This window comes from Crotalus tigris, unplaced genomic scaffold (assembly GCF_016545835.1).
Source record: "Crotalus tigris isolate CLP2741 ecotype Arizona unplaced genomic scaffold, ASM1654583v1 scf7180000017771.5222438, whole genome shotgun sequence".
Lineage (NCBI taxonomy): Eukaryota > Metazoa > Chordata > Lepidosauria > Squamata > Viperidae > Crotalus > Crotalus tigris.
The window spans coordinates 2,593,032-2,617,285 of NW_024096622.1; the positions used below are offsets into that span (position 1 = coordinate 2,593,032).

The following is a 24,254-nucleotide window of genomic DNA, read 5'->3' on the forward strand; positions in this document are numbered from 1 at the left end:
AGACTCACTTAACAATTGGGTTACTAACTTATCAACGGCAGTGATTCATTTAACAACTGTAGCAAAAAGGTCATAAAATGGGGCAAAATTCACTTAACAACTATCTCAATAACAGAAATTTTGGGCTCAATTGTGTTATAAGTTGAGGACTATCTGATAGTGTCAGAGTGCCAAAATAATCTATAATAAAGACTCTAATGATTTCCTGGCTGTGAAAAATTAAGCTAAAATTATATCTGTAAGCTGGACATATGTTTATAATATTTTATATTTTATATTTCATATTTTGTATTTATATCTCTTGTATTTTTTATTGAAATGTGAATGTGCCATACGATAAATAATAATCTTTATCCTTACACCACAGTGGCCTCCAGTCATATGCAAAGAAGTTAAAAATCTCATTAACCAAATTAAGCATGGTAAAGACCTCAGGAATAACAGTATCCCCCCTGAGCTAATTAAATCCAATTCAAATTGGTAGATCCCTTTATTGGATTCCTTCTTTTCACACATTAACCACACAGTTAAGATTACAGGTCTCGGGGGAAGCTGTAATTGTTCCCTTATATAAAAAAGGTGATAGGAAAGCCCTAGTTAATTATAGACCAATTAGTTTATTGAACTAGTTTATTTACCAAATTATATGCCAGGTACCTATTCACCAAACATTAAACTTGGATAAGATGAGGGAATAATTGACCCTGAGCAAGTAGGGTTTCAATCAGGATGATCCACTGTAGACCACTGCCCAGTATTTCAACATCTAGTAGACAAATATACAAATCACTTTTACTGGAATCCATATGCAGCTTTCACTGATTTCAAGATAGCTTTTCATAATATCTCAAGGGTTAGACTGCAACATTCTGAGCAAATCTTCTATAGACAAAAGACTCCTACTCCTAATTAATAATAATAATTATTACATTAAAATATAATAAAACTGGCCTTAGAATAAGATGTAATAAGATGAGGAGGGGATCTTTCTGACTTTATCCAGTCAAAGGAGTGAAACCAGAATGCATTTTAGCACCACTCCTTTTTAACATATATGTCATTTCTCTGATTAAAATTTCAGAGAGTTGACATCCATGTGCCTAAATTAGTTGATAGACATCTCCTAATTCTACTCTACACTGACAATGCAGTTCTTCTCTTATGTCCTTCATACAGACATGAAGCAGGTGGTAGGAACTCTGAAATCCTACTGTAATGAGGAACAATTAGTAATCAGCTATATATTTTTTCAGTTTTTTCCAACAAAAGACAAAAGCAAAAGTGGACAATTGGTTTCCATAAGTTAGAGTACATCAAATGTTTTAAATACTTGGTCATAATACTTCAGACCTATATTGTAGGAAAGATCCTACACATCTGATGCTTCTGCTGTTGTTAGACAGCTACCAATCTCATTGGCACTGTACCTGTATAGAAGAACTTGGCAATCTTAGACTTTCTGCTGAATATTTAGGACAATTAACCCTCGAGGAAGCCAAATCAATAGTAAAAGAAAGAATTAGGGACACTGATTGCCCAGATAATTATCATCAGTGCTGCCAAATTCTTTTACCAAATATTAGACAGACACAAGCCTTCTACTGCAAGGTATCTATACAGTCTAACCTGAAGCAAATATAGAAGAACTTTTTCCAAAGCCCACTTTGATGCCCTCCTATCAACTCTACTGGCAGGACAATTTCATTGGACTCCTTATTTACAAACACTTTGTCCTTGTGGATCAAGCAAGGTAGAAATTTTCGCTCATGATCAAATGGTGTACTTTCTATGATACCCCAATATGTGCTTTGATGTCCCCAGTCATTTCTAAATTTAGGAGTATATTGATTTTTATGTTTATTATTATTTAAGGGATGCTAACTCAATACTACTTAGCAAGTGACCAAATATCTTCATCAACTAATTGCATACATCTTTGAATTAGATAAGTTGTTCTATTTCTTGTTTCACTGATAATGAATTGCTACACCAAACTATTTCTCTTTTCCCACTGTAAAGGCTGGTCAAAGACTAAGAAAGATTTTGATTTGAAACTAAACTGTTGCTTTCAAGATGGTATGATGTCTGGCATCCTTGCACATAGAGAACATTCAGTCCTCAGACAGGAATCTAAAGGTTGCTAAACAGGCCCAAAGGTCTGATGCCTGTCATTGGAAAAGATCCCGCTATAGAAAATCTGTTTGCCTGGACATGGATATCAAGGTAATGGAAAATTTTATCTTTGACCATAACTGAAACACAATGATTAATATAATTGAAATAACACAATGTGATAAAAAATGACAGGACTATAAAGCCAACCATCTAAAAATCAACAATTAAATCAGATTTGATATTTATACAAACAGATTTACTATTGCTGCCATTTTTAATCTCTGCAATAGCCTCTATCGGGAATGAGCATAAACACAAATACCACACACACAGCAACGTGCAGGCCACACTTTTCCAATGTTTCTTTTTTTCTCAATCATGTTTTATTTAACCTAAACCAATTACAAAGTACATATTTTGGTCCCAGATGACCCTCTAATCCCTCAACCTTCCGAAACTTAGATAATTACCTGTTCTTTATTACATTCATTGACCAACCAACATAAAACATTGAAATACATTGGTTAGTCAATAGAAAAATAAAATGACATATAGTTTAACATTAGCTTATTAACCTTTGCCAAATGTTATAGACTATAAAAGAAAAAAATTGCAATGTTTAGGGAAATCAATATATTTTCTTGGAGAATAAATAATTCAAGTAGAACAAATAGAAGTGCCCTGAGAATATTATTATTAAAGGGGTTTCAAGTCAAGAGTCAATGTTCCTGAAAAATTGATGAACTAAACAGTGTTTATCAAGCTTGATAACTTTAAGGTGTGTGGACTTCAGCTCCCAAATTTTCCCATCCACACATCTTAAAGTTGCCGACTTTGAAAAAAACACTGATTTAAAACAACACAGTCTATCCCTTCAAGGTCTCCACTAGTATAGACACAAAGTCTAGCTGCATAAGGAATTTTCTTAAATAATAATAATAATAATAATAATAATAATAATAATAATAATAATAATAAAGTTGGGAGGGACCTTGGAGGTCATCTAGTCCAACCCCCTGCTTAGGCAGGAAACCCTATACCATTTTAGACAAATGGCCGTCCAGTCTCTTCTTAAAAACTTCCAGTGCTGGAGCATTCACTGCTTCTGGAGGCAGGTTGTTCCACTGGTTAATTGTTCTAACTGTCAGGAAGTTTCTCCTTAGTTCTAGGTTGCTTCTCTCCTTGATTAGTTTTCATCCGTTGCTTCTTGTCCTGCTTTCAGGTTCTTTGGAGATTAGCTTGACTCCCTCTTCTTTGTGGCAGCCCCTGAGATATCATGTCCCCCCTCATCCTTCTCGTCATTAAACTAGACATATCCAATTCCAACAACTGTTTTAGCCTCCAATCCTCTAATCATCTTTGTTGCTGTTCTCTGTACTCTTTCTAGAGTCTCAACATCTTTTTTACATCGTGGTGAACAAAACTGGATGCAGCATTCCAAGTGTGACCTTACCAAGGCATTGTAAAGTAATATTAATACTTCATGTGATCTTGATTCTATCCCTCTGTTAATGCAGCCTAGCACTGTGTTGGCTTTTTTGGCAGCTGCAGCACACTGCTGACTCATATCTAAGTGATTGTCCACTAGGACTCCAAGATCCCTCTCACAATTGCTACTATTGAGCAAGGTACCCTCTATACTATACCTGTACATTTGGTTTTTCTTGCCTAAATGTAGAACCTTACTTTTTTCACCACTGAATTTCATTTTGTTAGATAGCGCCCAGTGTTCAAGTCTGTCCAGATCCTCCTGTATCTTAAGCCTATCTTCTGGAGTGTTGGCTATTTCTGCCAGCTTGGTGTTGTCTGCAAATTTGATGAGTTCCCCATCTATCCCCTCGTCCAAATCGTTGATGAAGATGTTGAAGAGCACTGGGCCCAGAACAGAGCCTTGGGGCACCCCACTACACACTTTCCTCCATATAGATGCAGTTCCATTGAGGACCACACAATGAGTATGGCTGGTCAGCCAACTACGAATCCATCTGGTGGTGATGCTGTCTAACCCACATTTTTCTATTTTGTCAAGTAGTAGGTTGTGATCTAGTTTATCAAAGTCCAAGTAAATTATATCCACAGCATTCCTCTGGTCAACTAGTTTTGTCACTTGGTCAAAAATGCAGTAAGATTTGTCTGGCATGATCTGTTTTTGACAAACCCATGTTGGCTTTTAGTAATGACTTTGCCTCTAGGTATTCACTGATTCGTTGTTTATCTTTTCCAGAATCGTCCCAGATATTGAGGTCAGGCTGATAGGTCTGTAATTAACTGGATCCATTTTGTTTCCTTTTTTGAAAATGGGAACTACATCAGCTCTTTTCCAGTCCTCCGGTTGTTCCCCAGTGCTCCAGGATCTTTGAAAGATATAGTTGAGTGATTCTGAGATCCCAACTGCCAGTTCCTTGAGAACCTTGGGGTGTAATCCATCTGATCCTGGTGATTTGAACTCATCTAGGCTGGACAGGACATTTTCTTGCCTATCTTTTTTTTTTTTTTTTAATTAAAAAGTTTTATAAATTTTACAAAAAATACAAAACAATACAAAAACAAAAAACAACATATACAAATAAAAAACAAACATTACCCAACAAACCCCCCCTTCCCCAACCCCTACCCAGACCCTCCCCCCTTCCCCCCCTATCTTAACTTGTGCTTCTAATCTGTATTTTTTTTTTTTTTTTTTTTTTGGCAGTACTGTTTTTAATAGGTTGGGCTGTTTCTTCCCTTTGTGTAAAGATGGATGCAGAAAATGAGTTAAATAGTTCTGATTTCTCTCTGTTGCTTGTCATCTTTTTGCCACTTTCTCCCACTATTGGACCAATCATTTCCTTAACTTTTTTTTTGTTTTTTACATGTTGAAAGAAGCTTTTTTGTTGTTGTTGTTATTTTTGACTTTGGTCACAAGCCTTAGTTCATTTTGAGCCTTAGCTTTCCTCACTTCATCTTTGCAGGCTTGGACTATTTGCTGATATTCTGCTTTAGTTATGTGCCCCTCTTTCCACTGTTTATACTTGTCTTTTTTATCTTTCAATTTATTAGAGAGTTTTTTATGCAGCCATGCTGGTTTCTTTTGAGAGCTGTTATTTTTCTTCTTTGTTGGTATTGTGCTAGACTGAGTTTTTATTATCTCAGTTTTCAAAATTTCCCAAGCTTCTTGAGTTGTTTTCCCCTTGAGGATTCTCATCTATTGAATCCTTCCCAAGCCCTCTCTAAGTTTATTGAAATTAGCTCTCTTGAAGTCCAAGATTCTAGTTTGACTGTGTTCTATTGCTTGTGCTTCCATAATGTTGAATTCCAATATTGCATGATCACTTCCCCAAAAGGTTCCTGTGGCTTCAACACCTTCTATCATTTCATCTCTGTTAGTGAGAATTAGATCCAATATGGCTAATCCCCTAGTTCCCTTCTCTACTTTTAGGGAGACAAAGTTGTCTGCTAGGTTTGTCAGGAATCTGTTTGATCTTCCATTTGGTGCAGAGTTTGTCTCCCAGTTGACGTCAGGGTAATTAAAGTCCCCCATTACTATTGTCATGTGCTTCCTACATATCTTAGTTAGCTGATTAGCAAAAACTTCATCTATTTCCTCTGTTTGGTTGGGTGGCCTATAGTATGCACCTATGGCAATGTCATCCCCCCCCTTTATATTGACCCAAATGCATTCAAGACAGTTTTCATCATTGTTGTGCTCTATTTCTGTACAGATGTAGTTATTTTTCATATAGAGAGCAACTCTACCTCCTCTTTTATTTGATCTGTTTCTTTTAAATAATTTAAATCCCTCTAGCTGTGTGTTCCATTTGTGGGTTTCATCCCACCATGTTTCCATAATGACAACAATATCATATCTGCCCTCATTTACCTGAATTTCTAGTTTACCCTATTTTTTTTCCATGACTGCCAGGGAAAGCACATTAAAGCAGATGAACTTTCATATAAATATTGGGTTTGTTTGATGATTTGGAGAAACATTCCTAAGCAGAAAGGCTTAATCCCTATGTAGAACCTACCGCCCAAGGGCTTGGCATTCTCAGCTTCCAATAACCAGAATGCAGTTCCTAACTGAATGATTTTTGCCATTTTGGGTTTAAATTATTGGTGAGATACCAAGGAGATCAGATTTATCTGACCAAAGGGTAATTTTACACAAGAAGCAAAGAGATTTTACAAGAGACTGGTCTCTACCTTAATGTTGCCACTTTCCTGATCTAATGTCAATTCACATAGTATATAGATACATATAGCTACATATTGATATATAGCTGGCAATCTGGAATGTGGTATGGAGAAATGTGGATTACTGATCCTCTAAAAGAGCCATCTTGTTATATGGACCCAACTGAGCTCCATACAGTAACCAGGTATAAGTATCGGCTGTAAATAATTCTAGTGCCATAGGTATAAACTCTGTGCCTCTGATGATAAGAAAGGGGTTTTACAGTGGAGGCTGATCTTAAGGTTTCATAGTTCAGGTAGACACACTATCTCCTTATTTTTTTTGGGGGGGGGAACCCCTACAATTAAAAGTTTTAACTTGTTCTCTGACATGATCATCTAGCTGCCATGTCTAAGCTTTGAGGCCTCTAGAAAATGGAAGGATTTTGTCTTGGAAGAATTGATCTGTAAGGCTGCCTCTCTGCAATAAGAGGGAAGAGAAAACAGGACATTTCAGCTAGGGTTAACAACAGTATTACTGCGTCATCTGTACCACAGATGAGTAAGATAGAAATATGTCTATTAACTAGCCGTAAGACAATGGTGAAAAGCTTGCTTAAGTGTGCTCAGTTTGTGTTTATGTAATGATAATGATATCAAGTTACAGTCAATACAGTCCTGTCTGACAACATCTCCCAACATGAATTTATTTTGTGAGACACAAGGAACTGCTGCATCTAACCTTTAATAGTGAGTTTCCAGGGTGTCTAAATAGTAAGGCCAAGAGTCATCCATCAGTAGAAGAGTTTTTCAATTTGCACCCTCGCTTGACTCTTGAGATTGAGTGAAAGGTAAGCCTAAAGTCAATAAAGGCCACACTTGGAATACTGCATCCAGTTTTGGTCACCATGATCTAAAAAAGATGTTGAGACTCTAGAAAGAGTACAGAGAAGAGCAACAAAGATGATCAGGGGACTGGAGGCTAAAACATATAAGGAACGGTTGCTGGAATTGGGTATTGGGATGAGGGGTGACATGATAGCAGTGTACCAATATGTCAGGCTGCCACAAAGAAGAGGGAGTCAAGCTATTCTCCAAAACACCTGAAGCAGTGGTGGGATTGAAATATGTGAAAAACTGGTTCTCTATGTGGATGCCGCTTCCAGAAGTCCATTCTGGGCCTGGGCAACAAAAAAATAGCTACTGGTTCTGCCAAAGTAGTACAAACCGGCTGAATCCCACCACTGACCTGAAGGCAGGACAAGAAGCAATGGATGGAAATTAACCAAAGAGAGAAGCAACCTAGAACTAAGGAGAAATTTCCTGACGGTTAGAACAATTAATCAGTGGAACAACCTGCCTCCAGAAGCTGTGAATGCTCCAACACTGGAAGTTTTTAAGAAGAGACTGGACAGCCATTTGTCTGAAACGGTATAGGGTTTCCTGCCTGAACAGGGGTTTGGACTAGATGACCTCCAATGTCCCTTCCAACTTTATTATTATTATTATAAATGCACCATGCAGTGGAGAACAGGGTCTGATATGGTATTTCTCAACTAAGTGCCACAGGATCATAGTTGGTTGCAAGGAGAAACAACCTGCCCTAATATCTGCTTGTCTCTCCAAGATATACTCAGATTTGTACCAGTCTTGTAATTAACCTTCTTGAAGCTTTGCATACATTTTGCTAATTATGCTCAGGAGACTGACAAGGAGATAATCAAAGCTTATCCATCCCTATGGCTGGAAGAAAAGATTATATCTTCAAATAATTCCTCCCCCCTCCATATGGAAAAGGAAAGCAGTTTGGGAAGACAATTAATAAGAGGAAAAACTATTAGCAGTGAGTGTTCAACAGAACACTCCTGTTCAACAGAAAATCAAATATACACACACAAACATAAAGGTATCAGTGAAAAGTCTCTTTACAGTAGGTTTCTTTTTTTGCTACTGGTGGTGGGGGAAGCAGCTGAGAATCAGCCTCACTTCTATTCTATGCATTAATAATATACCCCAAAGCATCTGCCTTTTTCCCATCAATAAAAAGTAATCCTAGCCATATCTCCTTCTTATTTTTGAAGGCATTGTTCTCCGGAGTCTAGTTGTTAATATGGCTTCACATGTTATTATAGTTAATAATACAGATTATATTCCATTCAATTTTGCTTCTAGTTGCAGTCTGCAAATATATATTATCTTTACAGAGCTATACCCTGTATAGTATTCAACAACACTTTAAAAACTTAAAACAGGGTTGGTATTTGGGGGGTGCAAATAATATGTACCTGTTCAACCACCTTGCAGATGCAAGAGACACTGCCAGAAGAGACAGGGTTTAAAAAGATAGGCCTTTTGTTAATAGGCTGAGAGCAGGAGAGTGGGAAGATTAACACCAGTAATGGGAGCTGGTCTCCTTCAAGGGGACTCATACCCACATTATTTTAGTCTTAGGATCTTGACCTGAAAAATCACGTCACAAACATTTGGTTGTTTTGCTGCTAAATTGCTGCTGAATTCTGTAATCTCAACTGGGGGTGTGTGTGTCTCATTTGGCCTAGTACAGGAGTTACACTGAGTTGCTTTGACAGCGAGCTAATAAAATAAATAAATAAATAAATAAAAAACCCAGAGATACTGAGAGCAGGCTTCCACCTAATCCCAAACCTGAAACTCCCAAAGCAAGGTGCCCATTAAGCCATTGGAAAGTTGAGAAAAATAAATACCAGATTTAACGTGCCTTGGCCTATGAGGGCACTGCCCTTCACTTATTGGCTCTAGTCTTCTCTAGCTAAGCTATGTCCAGTGTTTGGGAAATTTCTGCTGAGTTAAGCCTGGAGAGCTTAACACTGTGGCCCATAAGACTGTTCACCTCTGACAGCAGAGGGCAGAGAGAATGGCTTTAAGGACAGGAGAAAGAGCCACTACCAAGGCAGAGGTAGATACAAGGGGGCTTGAGTCCAGGCCAAGCCTCTCCTAATTCACATGAAAATAAAGGGAGAGAGGGGGAAACACTTTCCAACTTGTAAGATTCTATTACCATAACTATACAATCACGATACTATTAACTTACATAGTATTGTTTTCCTAGTCTAGTCTACCTTGAAGGGCTGACACTGACTCAAGAGAAGTAGGAGAAGGGGAATGAAAGAAAAACCTCTTTTCTAATTTATGAATCATTTCCATCCATGCAGTTCCTATTAGCCACAGTAATCCATGAGAGCAAAAACAAAACCCAAACCACATGTATTTTATATTATATGATATTTAACCAAACCTGTTCATCTTATAAAAAAGAAAAACCTCAGACGCAAGGGGAACTCCTGGTAACTTTACTAACACATCATCTAGTGTTCACAGCAAGACTATATAAGAGGCTTGCTATTGCTTTCTTCTGGGATGTTTTTTTCAACATCACAGACTATCTTATCTAATGTTCCCTTAACTAAATAAATGATTTACAGAGACTTGCCGCCAAGATAATTCTCTATGCCAATCCTGAGATAATAATATTTAATGATTGTTTTTATATATTTTATTTTACTGCCCTGAGTTACTCCTTGTGAAATGGTGGGAGGGGCATAACAGTTTGGTAAATAAATAAGTATCCTATAAGTGTTAATGAACAGTTGAGATTTTTTTTGAAGATACCAAAATTATGCTATAACTTTAGATTATAAAAGGAGGTCAGGTAATCTGAGTAAGACCTGGATTTATTATAATGTCAGAATTTTACCCATTTTATTCATAAAACCTGGAAATCTGGTTTTGTGGAGTTTATACAAAAGGACAAAAGATTGCAAAATTCAAAGATGTATATTTAACCCAGAGATGTTTAAACTGTTGTGTTGCAACAATTTCCCTTTAGGATTCTACAGGTTGCAAAATAATTCAAAGATTATGGACTGTTTTTAAGAAACAGAACTTTGTTTCTGAGGTTTCCTGGATCCTGGGCTGGGCTAGCAGACCGCTTGAACAAACCATAGCTAGCCAAGCATTCCAATCTATACAGCCAATTAATGGTTCTGGATGTGATAGTGAACTTCAGATTGGGCTAATTGGTTAAACAGTGATAGAATAGGATGGGAAAATGCATTACTTGTGCTCTCAAAGCCAAACCCAAGATTCTATCATTCATCTTTCTATATCAGACATGTCAAATACAAGGCCCGGGGGCTGGATGCGGCCCGCAAAGTGGTTTCATGTGGCCTGCGAAGCCATCCTGGAAACAGTGAGGGAACAGCCCCTGCTGTCTTGGCCCTGGCCGTGGCCCAGGCCGGCCAGGAGCCAATGTACAATTGTGTGGTGGCCATCTATGCTGAAACGCATTCAGTCTTAGCTCCACAAGGTCATCTGGAAACAGCGAGGAACCAGCCCCTGCCATGTCGGCCCCACCCCCTGGGTGCATGCTGGGGAGGAGTCACTCTTTGTGAGGAATGAAGAAATGCACCATTGCCTGGAAGTGGCCAGCAAATGGCTCTTGTCTACTTCACATATCCGGCTTGATGGGCTCCAGGGGAAGGGTTTCGACAGGCAGCGGGGTGCTCTCCTCACAGCGCCGAGAGGCTGAGCCGGGCGGTGCAAATTCCAAAAGAAGCACAACGCCACCCAGCCCCCAGCCTGCCCAGTTTCGGCAGGGAACGGGGCGCTCTCCTCACAGTGCCAAGAGCTGAGCCAGGTGGAGCAAAACTGATGAGAAGTGCAATGCTGCCTAACCCCAGCCTGCCCAGTTTCAGCAGGCAACAAGGTGCAAAGCTGGCGAGCCTCGCACCGCCCGGCTCAACCTCTCGGTGTTGTGAGGAGAGCGTCCCACTGCCTGCCAAAACTGGGCAGGCTGGGGGCTGGGCAGAATTGCACTTCCTTTTGGATTCGCGCCGCCTGGTTCAGCCTCTCGGTGCTGTGAGGAGAGTACCCCACTGCCTGCTGAGACCGCATGGTGTCGCGCATAGCCTAAGAGGAACGGTGAGGCTCCTCCAGTGGATCATGCCTCGGCACTTGACCTGGTCCTACCCCCATCTGCCAAAGACCCTCAGATCTGTCCCACTCCTGGCCCCCATAGGCACCCTTGATGCAAACGATGTAGAGCTGGCCATGCCCACCCTATAGGCCACACCCACTCCATCCACGCCCACCCAGTAGGCCACATACACCCAGTCCCCTGAGGGCAACTGCAATGCTGATGCGGCCCTCAATGAAATTGAGTTTGACACCCCTGTTTTATATTGTCCCTTTCAGAGCTCAGCTGAGAGAGAGAGAGGGGGGGGGGGAGAGAGAGAGAGAGAGAGAGAGAGAGAGAGAGAGAGAGAGAGAGAGAGAGAGAGAGATTTTTAATGATATTATTGAGCAGGATTAAAAAATAAAGTATTTTAGGTATGCTCAGAAGCACTGCTTACAGATCGTCCTCCTGAGACTGTACTCTACTCCCACTGAAGAAGACACGGGAATTGGTATGGGTTACTTCCAACAGCAATATCCAATTCCCTCAAGAGATTATTTGTGTTTTGCGACCGTCACAAATTTTAAGCTAGAGGCAACCATGGAGAACGGAGCCAGAGAAGCCGATGCGCTCACCTACCTGTCCGGGCTGTTTGATCGAACAGAGAGAAAGGCTCCTTAGGCTGGATCAAGCCGATAGTCTATTCGTTCCAGCCCCGCCGGGGCTCCCGGCACCCATCCGGCAGCAAAGGGAAAGACTTAACGCCACTGCCGGGGTCTTTCTTCGCCCTCCCCATGGCCGATCCGTTCCCCGGCCCACAAGGGTGGGGCAAAAGGACCTCTCACGCCCCCTGAGTTTGCATGGCACGGGCCCTGGGTGCTGAGAGTTTGCGGTCCGGTTTGGGGACGCTCGTCTCGGTCCTTTTCTTCCGCCCCGGGTCGAAGCCTTCCCAATCCTTCCGCCTCTCACTGAATAGTTAGTCCCGGAGCAGAAACAAACCAAACCGCAACCACCTTTGGCTGATCCTTCCTCCCCGAAGACAAAAAAAAAAAAAAAAAAAGCAATCCTCAGACAAGACTTTCCGCTAAAATCTTGTGCAATATGTAACTTTTCAGATTACTCAAACAGTTCTTGAAAAAGGACATATTTCTCCATGCTTAGCATAAATGCGTGGTCTTTGTAACTGGGTACTTAGTTTGTCAACTGTCGTGTGGTTGGTTCCTGTTTTACCTTCTCCAGGCTAGCGTCTTGCCAATGAACTCAATTTCAGTTCTCATAATTCCCACAGCCAAGCTTGCCAATTAGATGGATTCTAATTCTCGTTAGACCATTCTGAACAAAAAGCAAATAAATGCCTGCCAGATCAGATATGAAGATTTCAGACCGCAATTGTCTGATCCAGGAAGAGACGAGAGTTTACGCAAGCAGCGTTTCTTGGAAGAAGCAGCATTTTGCTCGAGAAAATAAAAATAACAAAAGAGTATCTGTATCTACTTTTCTGGTAATGCATTTTTTAAAAAAGAACTAGGAGGAAAAAGAAGATCCAGTTGGAGGGATGCAAATGAAATGAAAAAAAATGAAAAAAATTAACACATACATAGAAAATAAAATTAAATGTTTAATTACAGATTGATGCCTAAACATTTACCTATTTCTAACAAGATAAACCAGATCCTTGAAAAAATGTTTTTCTCCTGCTTCTCCTCTATCTAAAATTTTCTTTTTTCCCCCTGGAAAAAAGTGGTTAATTCTGAGACTGCGAAATCCTCATGTTTTCTACTGTGGTCCAGCTGTTTCTTTCTTATGAAAGAAAATCCAAGCTAGCAAACGGAAGAGCTTTGGTAATCTGACTTTGCACATAGCTCAGTGTGTGCACTTACAAAATGTGCATTACGTGACAGAGATGACACGTGATAGAGAATCAACATGTGCATAACCTGCCTTTAAGCTTCTGGGCATGCATGCAGCGTGCAGTTTGGTGGTACCAAGAATGCAGCTTTGCTTCACAACGAGGGGGTTCAGGATGATTATTCCAAGGATATCTGACAGAGAACCATTGCAACACAGGTTGTTAAAGCATTAGATTAAGATTGGGGCAGGAGTATAGGTAGTCCTTGATTTACGACCACAATTTACAAGCCCAAAGTTTGTGTTGCTAAGTGAAACATTTATTAAGTGAATTTTGACCTATTTTACGACCTTTTGTGCCGTAGTTGTTAAGTGAATCACTGCAGTTGTTAAGTTAGTAACACGGTTGTTAAGTGAATTTGGCTTCCCCACTGGCTTTGCTTGTCAAAAAAGAGGATAACATGACCCTGGGACACTGCAATTGTCGTAAAGATGAGTCAGTTGCCAAGCATCCAAATTTTGATCATGTGACTATGAAGATACCACAATGGTCGTAAGTGTGTAAAAAGGTTGTAAGTCATTTTTTTCAGTGCCGTTGTAACGGTCACTAAATGAACTGTTACAAGTTGAGGACTACCTGTATTCTCTAGCTCAAACTGCCGGCCCATGGACTGGTTGCATCATGCGGAGGCTGCGCCCACTCCAGCTCTGGCAATGTGAAAAGTCACGATATGTCGCGACACATCATGTGGCACAGCGAGTTTGATACCCGTGTTCTAGGTGCTTTAGACTACATTTGCCGTACATTAGAACCAAGCCCAAAATTCACATTTCCTCACTCTGTGTACTTAGAGAAACCAACAATAGCTTTTCTTACACAGAGTCCAGACGTTAAATACTCCAGGATTTCTTCTCCACTTCATTTCGACAAGCTAAGTGCCTTAGGAACCCATATTTTTCATTGAAGTACAGATAGCCCTTGACTTGCTGCCAAAATTTCTGTTGTTAAGTGAGACAATTGTTAAGTGAGTTTTGTCCCACTTTACGATCTTTCTTGTCATAGTTGCTAAGTGAATCACTGCAGCTGTTAAAGACACAGTTGTTAAGTGAATCTGGCTTCCCCATTGACTTTGCTTGTCAGAAGGTCAAAAAAGGTGATCACATGACCACGGGACACTGCAACCGTCATAAATATAAGTCAGTTGACAATTTTGAATTTTGATCATATAACCATGGACGACATGCTGCAATGGTCGTAAGTGTGAAAAATGGTCATAAGTCACTTTTTTCAATGCTGTTATAACTTTGGTCACTAAATGAAAAGTTGTAAGTCGAGGACTACTTGTAGTCAAGCCGCAGACAAAATGGTCATGAAGGTCTTGGAAAATATATTGAAATGTCGCGATGTGTCTATATCTGGAAGGATCAGAATAATACATGGAGTGCTACTTGCTGTGGCACTAGGAAAGTGAAAGATGGATTTTGAAGTAGCAGGATAGGAAAAGTACTGAGGCTTTTTCTGTAATAACTTTATTCAATTTCAACATCAAACATTAAAATACAGACTAACGTAAAAAGAAAAGGAAAAAAAACATCGAGTTTTTTAAAAGGCTGATATCGGAGAAGACACCTGAGAACAATTGAACAGCCAAGAAAACAAGCAAATAGATGATCAAACAAATCAACCTGGAGTTCTCATTTGAGGCGCAAATGACCAGGCATAAAATATATTTTGGACATATTAAGGGAAGACCTTATTCTCTCGAGAAGACTCTCCTACTGGAAAAAAGTAAAGATAAGAGAATGATCAGTAGCAACATGAACTCAGTTACATTGGTGCTAAGTACATCACTGGAAAAACTGAAGGACCCAGACTAGGAACAGATTGTAATGAAGAAAATCTATATGGTTGCTAAGAGTTAACACTGACTTAATGCCACGCAATAAAACAAATTGTCTGTATATAATCTAAATGGGGGGTTTCTAAACTTCAAATACAAATTAGGGATTTAAACATAAAGGTCAGCATTTATCCCACTTTAATTCAGCTGGCAAGTTTTCCATGAATAATTAGATTATTAAAAAAAGCTCTTCAAAACAGATGCTTGTTGTATTTCTCCCTCCACACACACACTCAGTTATGATAGTATGTCACTAAATTTAGCCAGATTCTGAATTCTCAGAATTAATTTAGAAGAAATGTTTTCCTTCGGTGGTGTATTCTCTCACCATCCACCATCAAGTTTTTAAAGTTCCTCTTAATTTTTTTTTGTCCTGGAATATATAAACAGATATATTCATATGCGAACTTAAACCTACACATATGGTTTATCAGTTTGTTTGAGTTTTTTTAAATAATTCATATGGCCACCCAGCTCAAAGATTGTGTCTGGGTAATGTACAATTGTTTAAAAATAAAGCCAACAATCTATCAGAGCAGATGAGTGGTAGGTGCTATGCAAACACATTTGAACTGTATAAATGAGAAAGAAGGACTCTTGTGGAAATGTATGCTGTATTGAAGCACATTTTTCAGAGCAATGGTAAGTCTCTGGACAAGGCTTTGTTGGGTTGGCATCTTTTTCAGGAAGGTGTCATTAGAAACCCATGGATTCCAATAGTCCTTTTTTTATTTGCAAATACACAATTTAAGTGAAGATATTGCTCACCTACAAGGAGAAAATGCCCTGCCATGAACTCTAGTATACATCTTAAGAAGGCTAAATCTTGGCCTTCATTTCTTATTGTTTTTGCCTTTTTCTGGATCAGCTGAAGCATATATTTTTGCCTGTTTGGAACTCCAAGGTCATCATCATGCAGGGTAGCTGATGAGGTTTGGCCAAGTCGATATTCATAATGATAGATTTTCAGACCAAGAGCCCCATTAACTCATAGAGGAACTTTCCCTGATCAGCCTTCCAGCTGTGTTGGGGTTAGTCTAAAGTGGGCATAGAGCCCAGAGTGATTGGAATTGTATCAATATTCCCTGTACAACAGTGGTTCTCAACCTTTTTAATGCCGCGACCTCCAACCGGTCATAAGTCGAGGACTACTCAACCGGTCGTAAGTCGAGGACTACTCAACTGGTGCAGCACCGTTTGCAGAATGGGACTTTTGGCGGGCTCAGCAGGGCAGAGACAGCCTGGACAATTCCTATTGGCTTTTGAAAGCCAATAGAATTAGACTCTATTCAAGAGAGTCTATTCTATTGGCTTTCAAAAGCCAATAGAATAAAAGGGAATAGCACAGCTAAGGAAAAGGGGGAAAAAATGGCAGACTGGGTTGTTTGGTGACCCCTGTGAAATGGTCGTTCGACCCCAAATGGGGTCCCGACCCACAGGTTGAGAACCACTGCTGTACAAGCTTCTCTTTCTCCCATTTCTAAAACCCTGGGCTACAATGGACAATGTTTGCATATGGAACCCCATAATTTAACAGCCAACCTAGTATGACAAACTAGTTGCCTTACATCATCATATAACATTAGCATTTTCTTTAGGCATGAATATTATGTTCCAAGACACTTCTCTCGATTATTTTCAAAGCAAGATGAGCTTCACTTTCTATTCAGAGGCAGATGCTGTGTAAGGGAGAAACTATTTCAGCAAGCTGGTACCTGGGGAAGAGTGATTGAAGGCAGAAGTGCTTCTTTCTCTCTGCTGCCTCATTGCTGCTATGTACTGTAGTCTCTGGATGTAGAGGTCCAGCAGTTTAGTCCAATTTTATACAAAAAAGTATAAAATTCACCAAGCAAATTGCCATGCTAAGGTTTTTTTTCCTTCCAAGTTGTGTCTAATCTAGAACCCCATTTAAATAATCTGATTATTGTAATCCCAGTGTACAAAATATATACATGTTGGGTTGGAGATAGACTATAACTCTTGTGAGGGGAAGACTGAGAAAATACAGTTGGCCAAAGACAGTTTTCTGTGTTCATGGTAGCGACAATGTTCCTCTCAGATTTCCCCAAGTCATCAAGAGAGATTTTTAGCTATCAACTGAAACAATGCTGAAACATGTATCCCACAAGTGTACCCAATGGATTCGACCTGTTTCTTCCTGAAATAAAATCTCCAGTTCAACAATTGGAGAAGTTCCTGGACCTCCCTCAACTTCTTGAGTTGACAGAAGAACCCTGGAAAGATTGAGATAATGTGGAGGAACTGAAGATGATGATCGAGGCTTTAGAGCAAGAGAAAACGGACTTAACTCTAGAAACTCCAAACCAGCCAAGAATCCACAACATAGCAGAAGTTTTACTTGTTGCTTCCCTGGGGAATTTAACCCTTTTTATAACATCTGAACAGAGGCTCCATCTCTTTTCTTCCCCCTTCCAGTTACCTCTTCTGGCGCATTGCAACCTCACCCAGTTGATCCCTCTCTTCCTCTTTCCTTTTCTTCACTGGCATCTGATATCCTTCCCCTGATATCTCCGTCAAGGCTCTGCTTGCTTCCAAAATGTTGCGGAAGAATCTCAGGAGGGTGAGATCAGCATCTCTAAGCAAATCATTAAAGCAACTTGGCTTTTTCAGGTTTCTGTCTCAACATAAAAGAAAACTTATTGCTGCTTCCTGTATTGCATTAACCTTAATCTTTGGATTACTTAAAATCTGAAGCACTTTATCCAATTCATTTTCAAAATATGTACCTTCTTAGTCTCTCCTTTTTGGGGGGGGGGGAGAGATGCTCTTTCTGTGTTTCTGTATCTATATGTGAAAGTGCCTTATTTAGTTATAAGCTGATAGGAACAATTTTCAAAATTATAAACAAATTTATTTTGTAAACAATTTTAATTAGGAGGTATTTATTTATTCTGGAAAATGTTCATATACTCTACGTGCACCGCAGAGGATTTTGTGTATTTATAATTTTCTGCCTAAGCATCCTTTTTAGGAAGTGTCATTTGATATTCAGGATTGATGTTCTTTCAGCTAAATATGGTAGCAATCATTGTTAAAGCCATTTGCAAAGGCAAAGGTTGCCTATTCCCAACCTGTCAACTGAAAGAGTCTAATTTGATTCTTGAAGATTTGTTCCTATCTACAGCTTTTATCTCACCCACATTATTTCATGTTTTACAGTGATAATACCACGCTTCAAACTCATGTAAAATTCAGTCTGAATTTTAACCTCTGACCCATGTGACAGGTAGTAGGTAGGCAGACAAATTCTAGTGATTTAGAATAGTCAATATATTTAACCTATGTTTAATGTCACAAATAAACTATGCATCTTCAGGCATTTCACGGTACATTGGTCTGGAAAAAGGACCCTGATAAATTTGTATCCCATATCCGTCAGATTATAAAGACAGGTATATCTTTAGCTCTGTTGGTTGACAGCTAAATTAAACACTTAAATGTTACAGTTTCTAAGCTGTAATGTCAAGTGCATTTACGTTATAGGCTTCAAAAGTCTGAGTATCTTCAATTCGGATATATGTTTTGTACTTTATTTTTAAAAGGAAAATGTATTTAGTTTTCAAAAGCCATCATATATGTCCAATCCAGTAAACAAGCCTGGCTTTTATCCAACAGAGTAGGTAGGGCTATTTGGTGTACTTGATTAGTTGTTCTTATTAAGCTCTTCTTCCCTTTTGGTACTCAACTGAGTTTCATTGGACAGAATAACAGAGTTGGAGAGGACCTTAGAGGTCTTCTAGTCAACCCCCTGCTCAAGCAGGAGACCCTATACTATTCTGGACAAATGACTTCCCAAATCTTTAAAAAGTGTCCAAATTCCATCACTTTGACACTTCCAACTCTGTTATTCTGTCCAATGAAATTTTCAGTTGAGTACCAAAAGGAAAGAAGAGCTTAATGAGAATAGCTAGGCAAGTACACCAAATAGCCCTACCTACTCTGTTGGATAAAAGCCAGGCTTATTTATGAGCAAATTAGGCTTCAGACATTCCAGGTCCAGTTCACTCTCAGGCGGATTCATCTGAGGCCCAGTTGTAATCCATTGCCACCAGCGTAGCTGTCTGGGTGATTTGCTGAGTATTTTGTAGTTGACATTAACAAAGAAATTGCTGCTGGCACATGCTGTGCTGTTTCAGCTGTTCAGCACACCAGCTTAAGAGAAGTACATCACATCAGTCTAGTTACAGTTAATGCATTCTTAGATGCTTTCCATTAAATGCAGATTATGAAGTGCAGGAAGCAATAGCACTAAGGAAAAATAATCACATTAATAGATGTAGATTTTAGACGTAAAATCAGTCATTTTTATTACAGTACTGAATCAGTTCTTAATTTTAAAAAGAGAACTTAGTTAATCTAGTCTCATTGGCTCCCCCCAAAACGTATTTTCAAACATTTTGATGTTTCCCTGTTAAAATGTGGAAACATGTCATGGTTGAATGATAACTTGTGTCAGCATATGCCACAAGAAAATCTTATCTTATGCATATGTCTATTCTTGTCAGACATTTTATATGGAATCCTTGATGCCCTCTGAGCTTTGTTATTTGCTTGCAAATATTTCATTGCCTGACTAGGTAACATCATCAATGCTAATGAGTGTGGAGTTTGCACCCTATTTATATACAATAGCTTGTCCTATATAGTAGCTGGCCAGTTGCCATTGGCAGGCCAAGGTACTATGTATATACAGTACATTGTATATGCTGTAAAGAAACAGGGAGCAAACCTTCTGGGTAGCGAAGCTCAGAGATCACCAAGGACTTCACAGTTAAACCTGAGCTACATATATTTTCTTTTATGGAAAACAGTGATCAATTTATACACAATATATGATATAAGCATTAAACCCTATCAGAATGTGCCTGATACCTTCTTACTGAAGAGATTAGTTAATAGGCAAAAAATGGAAACATTCCAAAGAGATCTAAGTAAAGCAGTGCCTCATCTATACTGCTTAAGCTCATTAGAGGAAAAGGTAGAATATAAATTAATAAATAATTAATTGTGCATCCCATATACCTAGAAAAGTCCCATTGCCGTATTTGCAACAAATGGAAAAGGTGACATTATGACATATATTCCACAAATAGTCATTCAGAAGCACCAGATAATAGGTAACTATGTCATCAAGTGGCTTAATATTAGATACAGCAATTTGTTAAAGAGCAGTAGTTAAAGTGGAGCAAGTTAAACAATATTCTTCCAACCTAAAGTGGGGTCAGTGCAGTTCAGAAAAAGCTCTGACTCAGATGTGCAATATGGAATAAGCAACATGTAGTTAGCTGCAAATTATTCACTGAAAGCTCAAATGGTGTAAAGAATACTGAAAGAATTTATTTATTTAATTCAATGTTTGGCCAGCTGAGTGGGGATTCTGGAAGCTGAAGTCTATACTGCTGTATATCTTAAAATGCTCAGAGTTGAAAAAAAATAAACTGAGAACAAATGGCAAATAAGATTTAGAGTTAGAGCAAAGTGCAACAACAACAACAAAATCCTAACTTGAACATTAGAATTAGAATCAGCTAGCAGGAAGAATCATCAAGAGACTAGAGTATCTTTCCCAACCACATTTGGGACTGTTGCTTGGAAATTCTGGGAGCCATAATTTCATTATATCAGAAGGAATCAAGTTTTGTAAATGGGAAAATTTTGTAAGAATATGAATAGACAATGAAGAATGTATGTCCAGTTTGAATCTTAGTATTAATTTGATCTGCCATTTGAGAAGGAAAGCATTTTTAAAATGTAAAGAAGTATTTAAAGTGATATCATACAAGCAAGGTTATATGCTCAATAATTCTCATAGTATCATTATATTTTTCTTATATGGTCTGATCATCAATGTAGGATTAGATCTGGAAAATGTTCCCCTCAGTGTGTTTTAAAAAACAACAATGTATTATAAAATGTATTCAATAAATAATAATTGCTCAAGGTATAGAAACATGTACTAACATATTATTTACTGCATAATAGAAAGTTATCTAAACATTTATAGCTCAACAAGTCTCAGTGACTCTAGGTGGCACTTAAAGCCCTCAGTTTGCAAATTGCATACAATTATCTGAGGATCCCAGGATATTTAAAGCCGCTGTTTAACCCCCAAATGTGTGCTTCATGTCCTTGTCCTATCACATTCTAAATGTGGCTTAAATCTCAGCTCCACGGATCGGGGGTTGGGGACCCCTGCTTTACAGTATCATGTAAAGTACTTAATTTCATTATAATCTTCCTTTCAATGAGTTATTACCCCCGATAATTAAGCTTTTCCTTCAGCCCAAGTGTTTTATTTGCTTGCAGTAAGTTTCCACCTTGAATTTTGTGAAGAAATTTAGAAGTGACCCTCTTTGATTTTAATTTCAATCATTTATTTTCCCCTCAATAAATTAAATTTGTAAATTATAGTCCATCATAAAGGAATACTTTAGCTGCTTTCACACAATAGAAGCTTCTCTTTGTTCTGATTCTCTGTTCAGCAGTACTGTAAGGCTGAAAGATATAATGTCTACAGGCAACCTTATAAAAAATAGCAATCTTTTCAAGTCTGTATTCTTCTTAAGCATTTTATTTATTTTAACCACATTTTTAAATGAAATGAAATGAAGTTACTTTCAGATATAATTACTGTATTGATAACTCACTCTTTTAAAAATTTAGTCGTATCTTTATCCCATAGTAATGGTCTTTACACAATCCAAATGACTATACAGTAGAAAAATATATAATGAAAATTTCTATATACAAAGTTACCTGTATATGCAATCACTACCTGATTAGTGTCACCCAACTAATAGCATTTTCTTCTATGATATTCAGTCATAAAGCACTAAAACAGTCCATACTCAACTTAGTTTTCCCTTTGTTTCATGAGAATAACCATTCTATGACTCTTAGATGCTACTGAATCCAGGTCTCTTACTACATATCTGAGGATAAAGATTCCCCTTTGTTTTTTTGAATAAAAATATTTTGTATTTTTATATGTTCTCATGTTCAATGAAGTATTTAATGCCTCCTATCCCCATGTCCCCTAATGCAATAATTAGGAAGTAATAGTATCTTATCATTTGCCTGTGACATATTGTGTTCTTCACAGCAGAGGTCCCCAACCTTTTGGGCACCAGGAACCGGTTCCGGTTTTTCTGCAGACAAGAGGGGGCGTGGTTTTGTGTGAGTGCTGCCTGCATCCCACGGATGGGGCTTTGCTTGTTTGTGTGGACTGGTTGCTGGCATGCTGTAGCCCGGTACCGGTCCACGGATCGGGGGTTGGGGACCCCTACTTTACAGTATCATGTAAAGTACTTAATTTCATTATAATCTTCCTTTCAATGAGTTATTACCCTCGATAACTAAGCTTTTCCTTGAGCCCAAGTGTTTTATTTGCTTGCAGTAAAGGTTTCCACCTTGAATTTTGTGAAGAAATTTAGAAGTGACCCTTTGATTTTAATTTCAATCATTTATTTTCCCCTCAATAAATTAAATTTGTAAATTATAGTCCATCATAAATATGAAGCAGCTTTGATAAAACAGAATTTACATTATCTGAAATACCTCTTGTACCTTTTTGTCTACTGTTCATTGGTGTTTTTAAACATCTGTTAAAGCTTCCTGCGATGCAGATACATTTGTCACTATTCCACGAACGTGTAATTCTCCTGTAATGTTTAGTCTCATCAAATCCTCAGGATTCATTTTGTAAAGCTGCTGTTGAATAGCTGATGCTTTCAACCCCAAAGTTCATTTAAGATATGCACACAAAATCTGATGACATTATAATGAGGAAGATTTATAAAAACAGAAAATATCCTTGCCTCCATCTGTAATCAGTCTTTATGTATTCATATAGATATATAGATATGTATGTATACATATGTAAATGATTTATTCCCCTGCCCCAACAAGATATGAGAAATATTTGTGCAGATTAAGGGTCTTCATCCATCAATGGAATTTCTAGAAAATAAAAGAAAGAATTAATGGGCTTTAATTGTGAACTGTCATATGGAATGTCCTGCAATTTTTTTGTGTTATATCTTAAGAACTGCAGGTCATCAAAGAGCCTACAGTTCTTAAGATAATTCAGTTATGCAGAAATTCAGGCAATCAGAATCAGTGATTTCACAGAATCAGTTCAATTAATTCAAGAACTTTATAAATGGCTGTGCAATGAAGCAGTCTTCTGGCCAAAGCATCTTATGGCAGATGAATTCTCATATAGCTTAAATTTGGCATTCAGGTAGTCCGCATTTAGTGACTACAATTCAGACATTAAGAAAAAGGCTTGACTGCGTGTATGATATTATTTCAGTTTTTCTTTGCTTTTCAGACCGTAAAAGGACATAAATGTGATGACTGACTATCAAGTTACTTTTTTGTCAATGACATAAATAAGGTCATTACACAAGGCAGTCACTAAACCAGACCACTTACACTATATATTTCAGACTAATTTGGGTCATTCGAATCATCATGGCACTATACTGGCCACTTAATTTTGTTGCTTTCTGCTTTGTTCCAGAGCATAAGAGATTTCAAAATTAAAATGTATTAGGGCTTTTAGAGTAATTCTGTTGACTACTCTTTAGGTAAATTGAATATGTTGCTACCCTGATTTGTTTGTAAAAGTAATAAAGGCTGAATACAAATAAATAAATAAGCAAATAAACAAATAAAGGAGAATATAAGCAAATAAACTCTACAGTTTCAGGAATGGAATGTTGTGTGCTGTTCTCTCCATATATCTGTTTTAACTGGGACACTCTGTGAATGATTCAAGATTTGCAAGATTTGCTTCCCAAAACTTGCAGATTACTCCCAAAATGGCTGGGGAAGTTCAATTTAGAAGAACAGAATACCCTTAGGAACACTCAATTTCTGGAATGATAGGTTTTGCATAATTTCATTGTTTCACATTATAAATTATATTAATTTTCTACTTTCTTTGATATTGTAGAAGATGCTATTAGACCACAGCGCAAATTATATTCAGCATATTAGCCCAATGAAATGGACATATTAGTATTAAGAAAATCCATACTCAGCAAAAGAACATGATTTTTATAGGACCTTGAAATATTAATTGGATAACTTGAATGTTATGATTAAAAAAAAGAATAATTTGGGTGTAACTAGGATATCAGTGTAACTTTTTCACACTGTTCCACTTCAAACAAAATGAGAAGTTATAAAACCAAGTATCAGAATTGTCTTTAGTAACCTAAATCAAATAGAAGAGAATATTTAATAATAATAATAATAATAATAATAATAATAATAAA

General features: G+C 38.2%; 2 protein-coding genes across 11 annotated transcripts in view; both read right to left on the minus strand.

The window, feature by feature from the left end:
* TLR5 (toll like receptor 5) overlaps positions 1 to 12,541 on the minus strand; it is a 29,949-nt gene extending 17,408 nt beyond the window's left edge. The window contains exon 1 of one of the 3 annotated variants that reach the window (XM_039341678.1): positions 11,840 to 12,541. The gene's annotated coding sequence lies outside the window, so the exon portion shown is untranslated. Of the gene's footprint in view, positions 1 to 11,835 lie in introns of all 3 variants that reach the window. The other 2 variants (XM_039341676.1, XM_039341677.1) reach the window with 2 other exon arrangements.
* Positions 12,542 to 21,327: 8,786 nt separating this feature from the next.
* Positions 21,328 to 24,254, minus strand: part of SUSD4 (sushi domain containing 4) — a 70,043-nt gene continuing 67,116 nt past the window's right edge. For all 8 annotated transcript variants that reach the window (XM_039341681.1, XM_039341687.1, XM_039341680.1 and 5 more), the window contains one exon: positions 21,328 to 22,929. In XM_039341681.1, coding sequence (XP_039197615.1) covers positions 22,901 to 22,929 — 29 coding nt within the window. In that variant the 3' untranslated portion in view covers positions 21,328 to 22,900. The remainder of the gene's footprint in view (positions 22,930 to 24,254) is intronic.